Below are 14,785 nucleotides of genomic sequence, written 5' to 3'. Positions count from 1 at the left end.
TCACTCCGATTGACGCAGATTTTACTTAGCTTGGAGATTCTTTAATATTTTCTTATGTTATTGTAGGAGTGTGTGTTTGTGTGTGTGTGTGGCAATGGTGCCTCGCAGTGGACAGAGCGCAGCGGTATGTTTTCGGTAAATTCCGACTTGAACCGTACATACGCGGAACAAGCCGAGCAGGAGCGGAGCTGTCCGGAACATCCGGCTGTAGCTTCTCAACATAAACAGCAATGGCGGAGGCAGCAGCAGCGTCTACAGCGGCTTCATCAGTAACGGGAGGTTGGACCAAACACGTAACCTGCAGGTAAGACAAGACGAACCTGTATTAAAATATCGAAGATGGTGATATTGCCTATCGTTTGATGTCAAAACAGCGGTGGTTCGGCGGCTGGCGAACGGCTGACAACAGCGACTTGTGAGGCTCGGCTAGCTAGCTGTGGACTCCTGTGTTGTTATGTTCAGTCACATAGAGACCGCTTCGCTACGTTAGCGGCCAGTTTGCTTGCTATGTTATGAGCTGTTAACCCGGCTAGCATTAACAGACAATACACAACACAAAACAAAACAACTGTCATAAAGCAAAGTGATAAAACAATTACGCTAATGTTAACTAGCTGTACAGAGACACTCAACACACTTTCTCTTTAAAACTAACCAACGTTATATCTAGCGAGTTTTCCTGGTTGCTGAGTTTGAACGTCATTACAGTCACATCACCTGCTAGTTGCCACATCCAGACTTCATTAGCTGACGTTATGGGTTGATTTGTTTGTCGTGCTAAGATCAGCTTGAAGGCGTGAACAGTGAAAGTGAAAGACGACATTCAGTTACCTGACTAACAACTCGCGGATTGTTTTTCTGCTTTCTAAATCTACAACGTGAACTCTGACATGCGGCTTTGAAAAGGAATTCATATTTACCATTTAAATGATAGCATACTCAACCTATGGCTGTAAACACACCACTTACTAATGTTACTGAACTTTCGTCCTCTTTTGTATTTCCAGATATTTCATGCATGGTCTTTGCAAAGAAGGAGACAACTGTCGATATTCCCATGATCTGACCAACAGCAAACCTGCAGCCATGATTTGCAAGTTCTTTCAGAAGGGAAACTGTGTGTTTGGGGACCGTTGCAGGTAAAGACTAAACTAAAATCAAAGTTGTTATAATATGGGAATTTATGCCAAATACAAAAATGAGTTTACTGTAGATGTACTTTTTTAAAAATGCTTGCATGTTTGTATTCAGCTGCCATGTTGAAAGTCAGCTGCCACATCTTTAAAATCGCTCCCAGTTGTCAGTTGAACTTCCTTTCTAAAACTGGCTGTGTTCTCAGCCAAGTGACAGCACAGCAGCTTTGCTGGCAGGGGCCTCTCAGAAGTGTTGCAGTCTGCTCCTCAAGTGGATCTGACACCTGAGACTGCTGCTTTCTAATTTCAACATGTTGTTGTTCTGTGTGTCTGTGGCACCTCCACATAGCTTCCAGGAACTAGACCCAGTGGCCCTGTAGCAGCTCTGGAGGATGAAATCATGTATTTTAAAAATATTCATTCATGTTTTGTCCTGAGTGTTTGTGGGCTAGTGCGTGTTCAGTATACCAGCCGGTATAAGCTTCCTTCCATGGCCTTTTGTTGAGCTAACAAAGGATGACAACTCCAGTCCGCACATGGACACTTGGCTGATTGTGTTTGAATATGAGAATATTCTTTTGGACAAATTTTCTGTTGTGTTTTGTCTTTGCATGACTTTAGGGCTCCAACTAACTACTTTAATGACAGATTCATCTCCAATTTGATATAAAAAAAATCTCCCTCTCATCCCCTCTCATATATTATTTATATATATATAAATAATAAAGAAAACCAGTAAATATTCTCATTTGAGGAATTATTAAAAATCAACTTGAATGTCTAATGAATTATCACAATTGTTGATTATTATCTGTTCATGGACCAATCGTTATTGCTGAGGCTTTTTAAAGCATGCTGTGGTATTTATCACTTTTTATTTCCATTCCCCTTTTTTTTTTTATAAAAAATGAGATAGTAGAGACTTGAAAATTGGTTAACTTAGTAATCAGAATGAAATCAATGAAAATCACGTCACACTCTTCTTTTTCCATATGCTGTCTTTATTCCCTCAAAGATAAGGGGGAAACGTGAAGGTGGTGGCGGCTCCTTCAATATAATTTGGAAGTTAATCATATGATTTCCCACCGTTGCGTTCAGTTACACATTCAAATGAAATTTAAATCCACATTACATTATGCTAACACATTTTTATCAAATAGCTTCAGGTTTTCAAAGACATAACCTGGCTATAAATGGTCTGGAGTACCTCCTTCAAAACATATCTTTTCTCAATTATTCATCATTAAGCTTATTATTGTGTCTTGAGTCTTTTCCCTGCTTGTCTTGCAGCCGCTGTTTTCTGTTCATTTCACAATGTACACTGACGGATTTCCTAGTAGAAGCAACTTATCTCAGCAAGCTGCTTTTTCCCAATAGACATGAATGAATGTCAATCAGTGGCTTTCTTAAAAAAAAAAAAGCCAAACCCTGCAGCGTGCTTTGAGAAATGGTCATCAGTATACATCTGTTGTAAAGGGCTTTAACATGCAGTGGTATGGTCCTTTTGAGAAGCAGATTAGGCTCCCGGTCTGTTATCAAGCTTGAATGTAGCCAGACAGCAGCAGCAGCCAGCTCGTACAGACAGTGTCTGCTTGATGTCTGGCTTCAGGAGCATCCATATAGTTATAGACACAGTGGAGGAGCACCCCAGCAGTACCAGCCACGCATTGATTACTCTCATACTAGATCAGTTCTCCTGCTCTACTGCCTGTAGGAAGCCTGTAGTTGAGAGTATATAACACTGAGCTGCTGTTGCTGCTGTTGCTGTTGTTGTTGTTGTTGTTGTTGTGTTAATAAGTCACATTCCTCCATCCTTGTGATGGAGCTGCAGTAAGGAGGGTGTCCTCATTATTTCTGTGACCCCGTGGGGCTCTGCAACCCCCCTGTATTAAGAGTCCAGAGAAAGGCTCTCGCTGTGGGGGTTTATTATGGTTGAATTCTCTGGGCCCTGTCTATTGTGGTGGGCTCTGTCTCACTCTCTCGCTCCGTCTCTGTGTCTCTCTCTCTCTCTCTCTCTCTCTCCTGCAGCCCCCAGGGCCAGACCGAGTGCACTGCAGCCTGCATGGCAATTGCATAACGCTCTCTGTTTCCCTCCTGTTCTCTTTCTCTGAGCTGCCCCCCCCTCCTCCTCCTCCTCTGCTGTTGCTGGGTTCCCCAGGTTCACTCTGCTGCAGCACCCTTCTCTCTCATTTATGTATGCATGGCTCCAGCAGCCCCCCCCCCTCCCATCCTTACTCACCCAGTGCTCCAGTGGCTTTCTGGGAACAGACTGGTTAACTGTGTGTTGTGATGGAGTTGGCCATCATGGAGGAGGCTGGTAGAGAGTCAGGGCAGGTCTTCCTCTTGTATGTCTGTGTGCACAGACTTGTCATGGCCTGTGAGTCATGCTGTATCGTAGCTAAAGAGTTGACTTGTTTTCTGTACTGAGGACACTCTAACAGACAGCTCCATGTGGAGGATATACAGTCATGAAGGCTGTGCCATTAATCATATTAGTATTATTATTATTGTGATTTAGATTTCTACATTTAGGAAATGTCATTCTTTCAATGATTCTCTATTTGTATCAGCAGAGAGATCAGCTGCATCTAAGTACTTCCTAATTTCTCCCAAGTTGAATCAACAAATGACAAGTTTGTGACAAACATCACATGACAAACTGTGCATAAGCAAAGAGCTGGCGGACAAAAACAAACGGACCCTGTGTGATGGAGTAAAGTAACTGGCTTTAGAAGTAGACAGGCTTTAATTCTTAATTCCCTCCGTTCACTGATTAAGGCAAACCTCAGACTTCCTCCATGTTTACGCTGTATTTATTCAACCTAAAGATGATGGTCAGACGCACATTCTTGTGAGTTTCTGTCAACGTTTGCAGCACTGTGGATATAACTGAGTATAACGGAGCAATGAAGTGTAGAAAATCTCTGATGTCTGACCACACAAACCTCCAAGACAAAAATATTTCACAATGACAAATGAAATGAAGGCTGGACTGATACTGGATATTTGGGGCTGCTACTGATATTGGTGATTTAAAAAAAATCCAATATGGCTATATCAACCAATAATGTTATATATAAATAAACACACATTTTTTGTAGTGATCCCTTAAATGTGGTTATCACACACTTGTGACAAAGAGATGTAATGGAGACATGATATTTTATAGCTTAACAATAAACTTTATTGTATAAAATGACATCCATGCACTGAAAGAGTAAACTTCACTGAGAAGTTAACTATTAATACATATGTATGTATATATTCAACTAGAATTAAGAAAAAGGACCAAATATACATAAACGTCTGCCTGTTTAACTTAAAATATATATATGTATATTGGACAACATATATGCCTATAGCAATGTATCTGTGATAGGCTAATGTCAGCCTATGACTGATCTATGGATTGGGCTCTTTTAGTTTTTATGGTCCAGCTTAAAAGGACTTGCTTTGTAGTGGAGATCCTGTACCATCCAGACCCTTACTGGACCCCTAATCCCCCCCAACCTCCTGTTAACACTGTCACACTATACTCCAAACAGAATATCTGCTGTGTCCTCACAGGCAACACGGCTGGATTGACACCAACATGCAGCTTGTGTTTTTACCAGATTGTTACAGTATGTACTGACTCGTTAGAAAAGCCAGTACAAGCGTGTCAACTACTGCGTCCGCACACAGCTTTCTGAATGTGACATGACAGAAAGTTGGCTTCTTACTTTGACCACTCTGTTGGTTGCGGTTGAAACTAATGTCCCGTCACAAAAACAGTCCATATCTGGATAAGACACTGGCTCGCAGGGAGCACTTGAACCAGACAGCAGCCAATAGTTTAGTTGTGACCTGTTGTCAAGCTACTCACACAATTAACTTAATTATGAGCAGCAGCTGACGTCATCTGCTGCCCGCCGTGTTTGTCATTTAGACGGTGAATGTGATGGTCAACACGGACTGAAAATGACAAGCTGCTAACTGAATGTTTTGTACAATGAGAGGAAAAACAAGACAACAGATTCTTTAGCTTCAAAGCTCAAGCACATATGTTGTATATAAATCATTTGTTTTTGTTTGTTTTCATAAAATGGTGAAAACTCAAACATATTAGCCTATATATTTAAAAAAAAAAAAATAAAATCATGGATGGAAAACATGGATGACTCTTTGTGAGTTAGGGTTGTGTGATTTATAGCATGAGACAGCATACATTTTGCCATACCATTAATACTGTTATCTATACCTTTTAATCATAATTATTGTGCACAATGATGGAAATCGATGTTGTTTTATGGCAATATTTATTAGATTTACTATATTTCCTGTCGAGGTTTTTGTATGATTTAGTGTTACTTTTTGTCAAGTATTCATTTTGCTGGATTCTGGTCTGGTTATTATCCATACCATCGCTCCAACTCGCCATCATGATGTATATCAATATTGTCATATAAAACACATCTACAGTGATAGCTCTTTAGTGTGTGTTTTTCCTATCTAGGCGAGAGTCTATCCTCAACATGGCCTGTTTTCATCCCACATGTGTGAGGCTCCTTATCCCAGCTGTTGATCCCAAATATATCCTCAAAACTGGCTCAGCACTGTGATTTACTCATTAAAATATGATCATTTTCATTGAAAATAAAGTACGTGATCACCGCAAGTAGCATGAATTTATTTCCTTTAGCTCTTTAAACTGAAGGAGTGGTAGGGGAGAAGACCCTGGCTGATGGTATTTGTGGATGATTCTGTACTAGTTTCAGTATTGTTGGATACTAAAGACATTATCTGTTGGGTTCTTTCCTCTACTAAATGATGTAACATCACTCTGTGTCCCTAATGTTTAGAGCATGACTGCTGAAGGATACACTATCTGTCTTCCAGGTTGTGAATGTGACCGTTCTTTATAATCCCCTGCACAATTAGAGACCTATAAAGAGCTCAGCAGGGGGGAAATGCAAGTTTACATTCCAGTTACATGCTTATTATTTACAGGAGAAGAAAGACGACCCAAATATTCTTTATGAAGCAGAAGCAGCAGACCACGGTGTTCACTTTGACAGATGTTTTATCAAAACTAAAACAGTGTACAGTTCTAGTGAAGGTCGTGTAGACTTCAGGCCCATTGTACTATAAATAACAGGGTCATTGGCACAAACACTGAACAGGTGCCAGAGATCTATTGTGTCTCTCCACATTTACACATCAGTCTACGTTTTAAGTTTTACACTGACCCCTGACATTCTTACTGATGGAACAGTTTCCAGAGGCTGAACAGAGTCATCTATTTAACCTTTTAGAATCAAACAATCTGACTCATGTCTGATGCTTCTCCCAGACATTAAAGTCTAACAGAAATGTAAGATGTTTTTTTTTTTTATTCTCATCAATATTTCTCTGTATTTATCTTGCATATATTTCATTCTTATAGGCCTACATACTAAACAACATTGCTACTTATTATTTCTTTCTTCTCTCTGTCTCTGTCTTCTCTCTTCTGGCTCTAAATCTCCTTCTCCCATATTTACATGATTCATTTCTCCCATAGAGAGGGGGCATATTTACAATAAACTAAGTAACTAAACCCACCTCAGCAGACAAGAGAGCCAAACACCCATTTTACCTTGTATTCCAAAGACTTCAGTGAGCTCGTAACTGCAAGTCGCCGGTGTTCTATTCGGCACATCATGAACCTTGGTTGGTGTAGTGCTGGAATGGTAGAAGTTTGGTGCGTTAGTACAGTCTCCTTGTACTGTAACCGTCCTGACCGTTTGTGCTTCTTCAGGTTTGAACACTGTAAACCAGCGAAGCATGAGGAGCTGCCAACAACCCAGACGCTGCCGCTGCCCTCCGCCTCGCTGGCTGGTCAGTCAGACCCAGAACCCAGTGGGCCAACACCGGGCCCAGGGGCGCAAGACTGGGTGAATGCTGCTGAGTTTGTCCCAGGACAGCCGTACTGCGGACGGGGTGAGTGACCAGCAGTGATGAAATCAAATTCGATTTTCAACATAACCATAAGATTTACCAACTTTTATGATGGGGCTGGTCCTTCATAACGTTATACAGTGCTGCTTGAAAGTTTGTGAACCCTTTAGAATTTCCCCTTTCTGCATAAACATGAGCTAAAAATGAGACAAAAACATTAAACTTATCATTTATTTTTTGTGGAAAATGATCCAATCTCACATATTTGTGGGAGGCAAAAGTACGTGAACCCTTGCTTTCAGTAACTGCTGTGACCCCCTTTTACAGCAATAACTTCAACCAAACATTTCTGATACCTGTTTATCAGCCCATCACATCAGCTCGCTCTGCCATACACACCATTGATGTTCAATGTTCTCCTGATGGTGGACTCATTAACATTGACATTAGCCACTGCAAGAGAGACCTTCAGTTTCCTAGATGTTACCCTGGAGTCCATCGTGGCCTCCTGGACTATTACACACCTGCTCTTGGTGTGATTTTTGTTGTTCGACCACTCCTGGGGAGGGTCCCAGTGGTGTTGAATGTCCTCCATTTGTACATATTCTGCCTGACAGTCCACTGGTGGACTCCAAACTCTTCAGAAATGGTTTTGTAACTCTTTCCAGCCCGCTGAGTATCAACAACTCTCCTAAGGTCCTCAGAAATCTCCTTTGTTTGAGCCATGACACACTTCCACAAACCTGTGTTGTGAAGCTCAGACTTTGATAGTGAAGACCCAGATTTCTCTTCTTTGAATAAGCCAGGGCCTCCCAGACTCACATGTGATTGTCATCCCATTGATTGAAACACCTGACTCCCCTCAAATGAATTGATAATCCTAGATGTGCACACACATTTGCATCAATCTGATCACAAGTGAACAGCTCTAAGTGCAGGTGTGAATGCACCAAAGATGCATCGAGGACGCATTGAGATCCGATCACTCAGACCACAGGTCAGGGCTGCATGTGGCCACATTCTTTTAGCAGTGTAAATGCAATGCATCCTGGGCCACACTGAAGGACCGCCTACTCAACTCACGTCCTCTATTGTCTTGTCCGCTTGTCTGTCTCAATAGTTTCCTCTGTCCTGTCAAGTTGATATCTACAGTTTTTATTTTTGCTGCGCTGCTCGACATAATGAGCTCAGGATTTATCAGGAGGACGGCTGCTTTACTCACAATCATTTCACTGTATGAACCTGGACTGTCTGTGTGAAACAGCTGACCCTTTGCACGTGTGGAACACAGAACATCAATTAACATTAGATCCTGACCGATCCTGTCGGCATGTTGGGATATTTAAATAATCAATGAAGTTACGCTGCTGTGCCTCATGTGTAAATGCACCCAGCATACCAGTCCTCCCACCGCTTTAAAACAACAACGAATTCAGTCTTTGCAAACAGAAATGATGTGCTTGTTTATTTGCATATAGAGTGGGGGGAAAATGAGATCCGATCACAAGCGGTCACTGGACGGATGTGGAGAAACACGTTAATGCCAGGTGTAAACAGGGCCGCTGTGTGATTGGCCCGTTTGTTAGGCTGCTGTGTCGTTCTAGCCAAACAGCCCAAACCAAGAGCAGCTGAAAAGGAGGTTCTCTGTTCTCCTTCAAGTGATCATTCATGTGTATTCCTCTTGGTTTGTTTGTAAGTTAGTGTGAACACAAAACAGACACAAATTCAAAGACAACAATGTATTTTTTTTTTTTGTCTTTGTCCGTATCAAGTGAACCTGACAGGTGTGCAAGAGGCCATAATGATGCCAAGCTCCACTTTCATGTAGTGTCAAGATCAAATGAAAAGTCAGTTCAGTTTAGTTGTGAGCGACATGGCCAAAAATATTGTCATCATATTTTTTTTCATATCTATCAATGATTATCACAATATATATTTAATACCACTTATAGCTACTGTTTTATTAAGATTGAGCTGAATTTGAAATTCAAGGATTGAAACCTAAATAGATTTATTTACAGTGGTGCTTTTGGTATGAACACTGTAACTATAAAGACCTATGTTTTTTACGTTTCCAGCATGTGTGGAGGTTTTTTGTTTGTTTGTTTGTTTGTTTTTCCTTGTTTTGGCCCCACACGTGTCAGCTGTTGCCTGAGTGATTGTGCAGATGAGGGTTGTCCCAAAATGCAGAACAGAGATTTTTCCTGTAAATGAGTCATCACTTCATCATAGTTATTGTTGGTTGTTTGTTTTTTGTGAACAAATAAATAACATTTTGAGTCTGTACAATTTAAAACAACTTGTTGTTCAGGTGGGGAAGGTTTGTCCTCACATCAGATTCTCATATGAATGGTTGTGGGGCCAGAGTAAGCATACTCACAGTGAGGCTGGAGTTTGTTTCAGCTGACACAAAACAAGTGTCTAAATGTTTTCCTCTCTGCTGCTGGATTGTTTGTATCAGCTGAGCCAGTGAAGGCAGAGAGCTCTGCTCCTCTCATCGAGGAGTTGGACAGTGACACAACACAGGACAACAAAGAGTTGAGGAAGCAGCTTTGTCCGTATGCTGCCGTCGGAGAGTGCCGGTACGGTCTCAACTGCGCCTATCTCCACGGCGACGTGTGTGACATGTGCGGCCTGCAGGTGCTCCATCCCACTGACAACAATCAGCGCTCAGAGCACACAAAGGTAACCGTTTTGACACACTATCATGCCGTCCAGGAACCACAGGGTGTGTAGCTGGAGGGTCCGCATTCACTCACAGAACGCTCTGTCTCCTATAGGCATGCATCGAGGCCCATGAGAAAGACATGGAGATTTCATTCGCCATCCAACGCAGCAAGGACATGATGTGCGGCGTGTGTATGGAGGTGGTGTTTGAGAAGGCCAACCCGAGCGAGCGCCGGTTTGGCATCCTCTCCAACTGCAGCCACTGCTACTGTCTAAAATGCATTCGCAAGTGGAGGAGTGCCAAGCAGTTTGAAAGCAAAATCATTAAGTGAGTCACTCATAGATGGTTTGTTTTTAAATGAGGGAAGGAGGACAGGCTGTTCTATCAGGGTTTGGGAAGGGAAGGAGTTTTTTCAATGGGATACCCAGTAAATAGTTGCTTCCATCACTCTAGGACTTCATGGTAAATGATCTTAAATGCTTGTCTCTGGTAGATGTTCCTCAGGAGATCAGCAAATATTTGTATTTTGTTTTTGTGCGTAGAACATCAAAACTAATTAGAAATGTCCATCATAAGTTAGCTGGTCCATGTGACAACATGGTGTAGAATTTTTTTCATTTTGAGCTAGTTGACAGAATCACTGATAAGCTTTAACCAGCAAACATCTGATATGTCTTCTCAATAAATGTTTTAAACAGGAATGAACTATCAAAGTTTCCATTGATGAATCTTCTTGATTAATCAAGATCCATACATGGACTAATCATCTCAGCACTGCTATCTGTAACGGTCCCATCAGTTGTATTAAGGTGATGATGTTTCAGTTTCAATCTACAGGACTCATAATGAATACATGAAGGACTTTTTATTCCTTTTACATCATATTGCTATTTATAAATCATCTGTGCAGGAAGTTGCAGAGAAAGATTTCTTCCATCTGTGCTGGAAGACAGACTGTGTTTGCTTGTCTGCTCTGATTTGAAATAAGAGACAGAGTTAAGCGTGTAAGACAAGCAAATACATCATTTGAGATATACATAAGATATGCAGATCAACCGAGTCAAGATCATGTCAGCATGACATTGGACTGTCTCCATATTCAAGGAAACATTTTTCTCTTCCAACTAAGCAGATTTTTCATCTCCTTTTTTGATTCTATTTTAAACTTTGGAATTCAACTTTCTCTTAGTAAATTTTGATCAAATTTAAATACTTTTGAAAAGAATTCCAAAGCAGCCTCCAGTACTTCACATGCTTTTCAATTTGTTTTCAAGTTTGGTAATATGTAGATTTTTTTTTTTTGCTTTGGGGGAAAAAAAGATGAGAATGTCTAAAGAAAATGTTGATACGGAGTCAGGTTAACCAAAGACAAAGACTATGAGGAAAAAACAGGCTGCTTTTGTAAATATCAATCAAAGTGTGAGGGGACAAAAACAAAAGCAGAGTGTGCTAAACTCAACACTCAAAGTTCCTACACTGTGAGTGACACTGAAGTTTAGAAATGTGCATGTCAGTAAGAGATTAGTCTTTCCTCTCTTCGTGGTGTCTTGTTATTTCATTCTTTTGCTGCATCTATACATTTTTTCTACACATTCTAAAATAAAATCTCATGCAGTATTTAACAAATGTACAACATTTGATATACAGCTGAGGCTTCAAAATCATTTCACAACCAGGTCAGGATGCCATCCTGGCTCAATCCTAGAGACCACGTAACTCATCTTTTAGGCCGTATTCACACCAAATCAAAACGCCAGTCATCCCATTCATTTGAATGGGGGTAGTGCATTTCGTCTGCAGCCGTTTTGGCGGCTATGGTGCCGCACCGGACTGCAACCGGAAAGTTGAGCCAGAGTCAACTTTTGGAGAAACGCAACCCGACGTCACTGTGGCTAAAGGCTGCGGTGGCCAATCACAGCTGGAGATCAGATGGATCAGAGCTGTAAACTCTGCCATGAGGGAGTACAAAGACATTACTAGGATGAGGAGAGGACATTTCTCTTCATTTGATAATGTTAAAAGTAGAGTAGACTGTGCTGTCTGCTTCCTGACTTGTTATAAAAAAGACGAGAGAGAGCAGCTGTGGTCGAGTGAGCTAAAGAGTGAATGAAAAGAGGGAGTGCTGGTAGAGAGAAAGCCGGTGAATCAGATCAGTGAAACGTTATTTTCTAAATGTTTCACAGCGGATACGTTCTAGAGCACAAATAAACACACCCACACCCCCCCACACACACCTCCGCTCAACCCTGCAGCTTTACACCGCACCACCTGATTTGGTCTGAATACGGCCTTATGTTAGTCATATGTCAGTCAGTTAAGTGTGCCTACCTATCTATGACTCTTTCCACCACTTCCTGTTTGCTTGCAGATCTTGCCCAGAGTGTCGAATCACATCCAACTTTGTCATCCCAAGCGAGTACTGGGTTGAAGATAAAGACGACAAGCAGAAACTCATCCAGAAATACAAGGACGGCATGGGGTACAACTGCACTAACTGTTACAGTGAAACAAGTCATTAGAGAAACGAGGACACAACAACTGTAGTTTTCACCAAAGATAAAGCAGATATTTCTTTACTTTTTAAAGGCATTTAATAAGACTTATTTTCTGTCTGGCTTCTTTTAAAACTGGTCTACTAAAGCTGGCCTGTTAAACACTTGAGTATCAGCAAATAAAAGTCCATTATTTTCCCTGCAGGTTTGGAGTAGAAAGCTGTTGCTGTGTGGTTGTATGAGAATCATCTTAGGAGTGGGATGTGAATCTGTGGGAGTGGGCGGATGCAGGATTTAAGAAACTGTCCTGTGCATATCTTTACTCTGAAACACTGACTTTTTTTGTCTTTTTAAATAATGAAAAGCTCCACTGACAAAACGTCTATCATCCAAGAATCAATCAATGTTGCTCCATTCCTCTGGTGTATTTATGTGTTCTAACTTGCTGTATGTATTCTCTGCTTTCCCTTTTGTCTTTCCTCTCCAGGAGTAAACCGTGTCGATACTTTGACGAGGGTCGTGGAACATGCCCTTTCGGCTCAAATTGCTTCTATAAGCACGCTTTTCCTGATGGGCGGCTGGAGGAAGCTCAGCCACAGCGAAGGCAGACTGGATCCAACAGCAGGAGCCGGGTAACAATTAACACTTTCACCAGCATATACCCCAACTAAAAATACATTAGTATTTGTACTAATAAATACATTAGTATTGTTGCTACCAAGATTTCACAGTTTGTATTATAATAGCCAGCGTTTTCAAAAGCCAACACTGTTTATCTCAGAATGTTTGTGTTCATTCAACAACATCCTTCCTTGTGGTAGCTGTTGCTACAACCTTAAGAACACCTCAACTGTAGCACCCCCTGCTGGATGTGGACAGTAGTAAGAGTAAGAACAGGCAGAGTCTGAGATGTAAAGCAGTAACCATGCTTATTATTACCTTACTGAAATGTTCTGTATTTGCTGAGAGTAGCGAGTTGTTTATGTGTTGACTGAGTCTGTGAATAGTATTTTAAAGTATATAAAGGTAGTAGTGTGACAGGACTAATGTATGGACCTGCGTTAATATCAGGGCTCAATTTCTGTATTTAACAAAATATACCAGGAAATGTATCTGCGTTCAATTAGATGATTTAAACTGGTGAAATTTGAATAAGATCATCAATAACAGAAAGGCCCAGAGAAAATGATTCATAAACTAGTTTAGCTATTTATTGTATTTATACAGCATCAGTAGCTCATCTCTGGTTTTCACTTTATGTACAAAGAACAAGTGTTTCTCATTGCAGAAGGACCTCTTTGTGTCTTGTTGGAGCAACAACTTTCTCATGTGTGGGAACATGAACATTTTTTTAAATACTTACAGTAAAAAATCCGTTAAAACTAATGAGCCTTCATGACATTGTTCAAGGGTTTCTATCTTTCTCATCACTCAGCAGGTTCTATTTTTTACACTTTCCATTCCTCAGAAACGGTAGCTAAAAATGTTTTGACAAATTGTCCACCCCTGGAGTCAGATATAGAAGCCTCATTCTGACAGGTAATAAAAATTAAAAGTTAGGAATGATTTAATAAAATAAAAAAAAATTAAAAAACTTTGATGGTAAGTCAAAATGATTTAAAAATGTGGCCTTTTATAAGAGATCAAGTCAAAATTCTTATTATTTCTCTCTTCCTGGAAGAAATGGACTTCTATATATAGACCAGGCTTTACAAAGGCACCGTGAGCCTGACAGCTCTATTAGTTATTTTCCCCAGAATACATTTCTTGTCTTAAAATAAAACTCCTTCTCTTCGTTGCCCCAGAACTCGAGGCGAACACCACTGTGGGACATCTTTGACGAGCGGGAAAGCACCGATTCCTTTGACAACGAGGACGAGGAGATGGTGACGTTTGAGCTGAGCGAGATGCTCCTCATGCTGCTCGCCGCGGGAACCGACGACGAGGTGACAGATTCAGAGGATGAATGGGACTTGTTTCACGAGGAGCTGGACGATTTCTATGAGATTTACCTATAGCAGATCCCACCCACTAACCCCCCCCCCCCCCCCCCCCCCTCACCCCCTCCCCCCATCCCCCCACGTATACTAGACACTAGAATGGACTGTCTTGTGCGAGTGATGGACAGTAGCTTTTCCCCACCCCCTGTATTGTGGCAGTGCCTTTAAGCAGGCCATTAAATGAACTTAAAAAAAAAAACAAAAAAAAATCCCAACAAGTCAGTGCGCTCGTGCTAAACATTTTCTAGACATCTATCCTTGTGAGTCTATCCTTGTGCGGTTCTTGTTAAAAGGAAAAATAACAAAATGACAAAAAGAACTCAATATAAGATTTAACTAAAATTATAACTTACTTCAAATATTGCTAATAAACATTGTCAAGTTTATTTGTGGGTGTGGGTTTGACTTGTTTATCATCTACCCAGGTGTTTGTACATACTTCTGAGACTCTGAGGATGCACTTGAACTTACTCAGCACCATTTACTGTGATCGTGATGGGCATGTTGTAAGATTTTACATACGGTTTTTGAATGCCAGAAATTCTTTTTTTTTTTTTTTTTTTTTTTTTTCTT

The 14,785-nt window shown here is 40.9% G+C and overlaps 1 protein-coding gene across 1 annotated transcript; it reads left to right on the top strand.

Moving 5' to 3' along the window:
- mkrn1 (makorin, ring finger protein, 1) lies at window positions 1-14,272 on the top strand. The gene is made up of 8 exons (XM_042403670.1): window positions 1-304; window positions 1,008-1,139; window positions 6,913-7,094; window positions 9,514-9,737; window positions 9,833-10,047; window positions 12,089-12,199; window positions 12,700-12,844; window positions 14,018-14,272. Exons 1-8 carry the CDS (start codon window positions 231-233, stop codon window positions 14,228-14,230), a joined length of 1,296 nt encoding a protein of 431 aa, XP_042259604.1. The 5' UTR covers window positions 1-230; the 3' UTR covers window positions 14,231-14,272.
- The last annotated feature ends 513 nt before the right edge of the window (window positions 14,273-14,785 follow it).

Source organism: Thunnus maccoyii, chromosome 23 (assembly GCF_910596095.1).
Source record: "Thunnus maccoyii chromosome 23, fThuMac1.1, whole genome shotgun sequence".
Taxonomy (NCBI): Eukaryota; Metazoa; Chordata; class Actinopteri; order Scombriformes; family Scombridae; genus Thunnus; species Thunnus maccoyii.
This window is presented reverse-complemented; position numbering and strand designations above follow the sequence as displayed.

Bases quoted from the DNA above. Each gene is read 5' to 3' on its own strand.
- mkrn1 (XM_042403670.1), top strand. From the start codon at position 231: ATGGCGGAGGCAGCAGCAGCGTCTACAGCGGCTTCATCAGTAACGGGA. The intron at 12,200-12,699 runs GTACAACTGCAC...TTTCCTCTCCAG, and splicing joins AAATACAAGGACGGCATGGG to GAGTAAACCGTGTCGATACT. The intron at 12,845-14,017 runs GTAACAATTAAC...TCGTTGCCCCAG, and splicing joins GATCCAACAGCAGGAGCCGG to AACTCGAGGCGAACACCACT.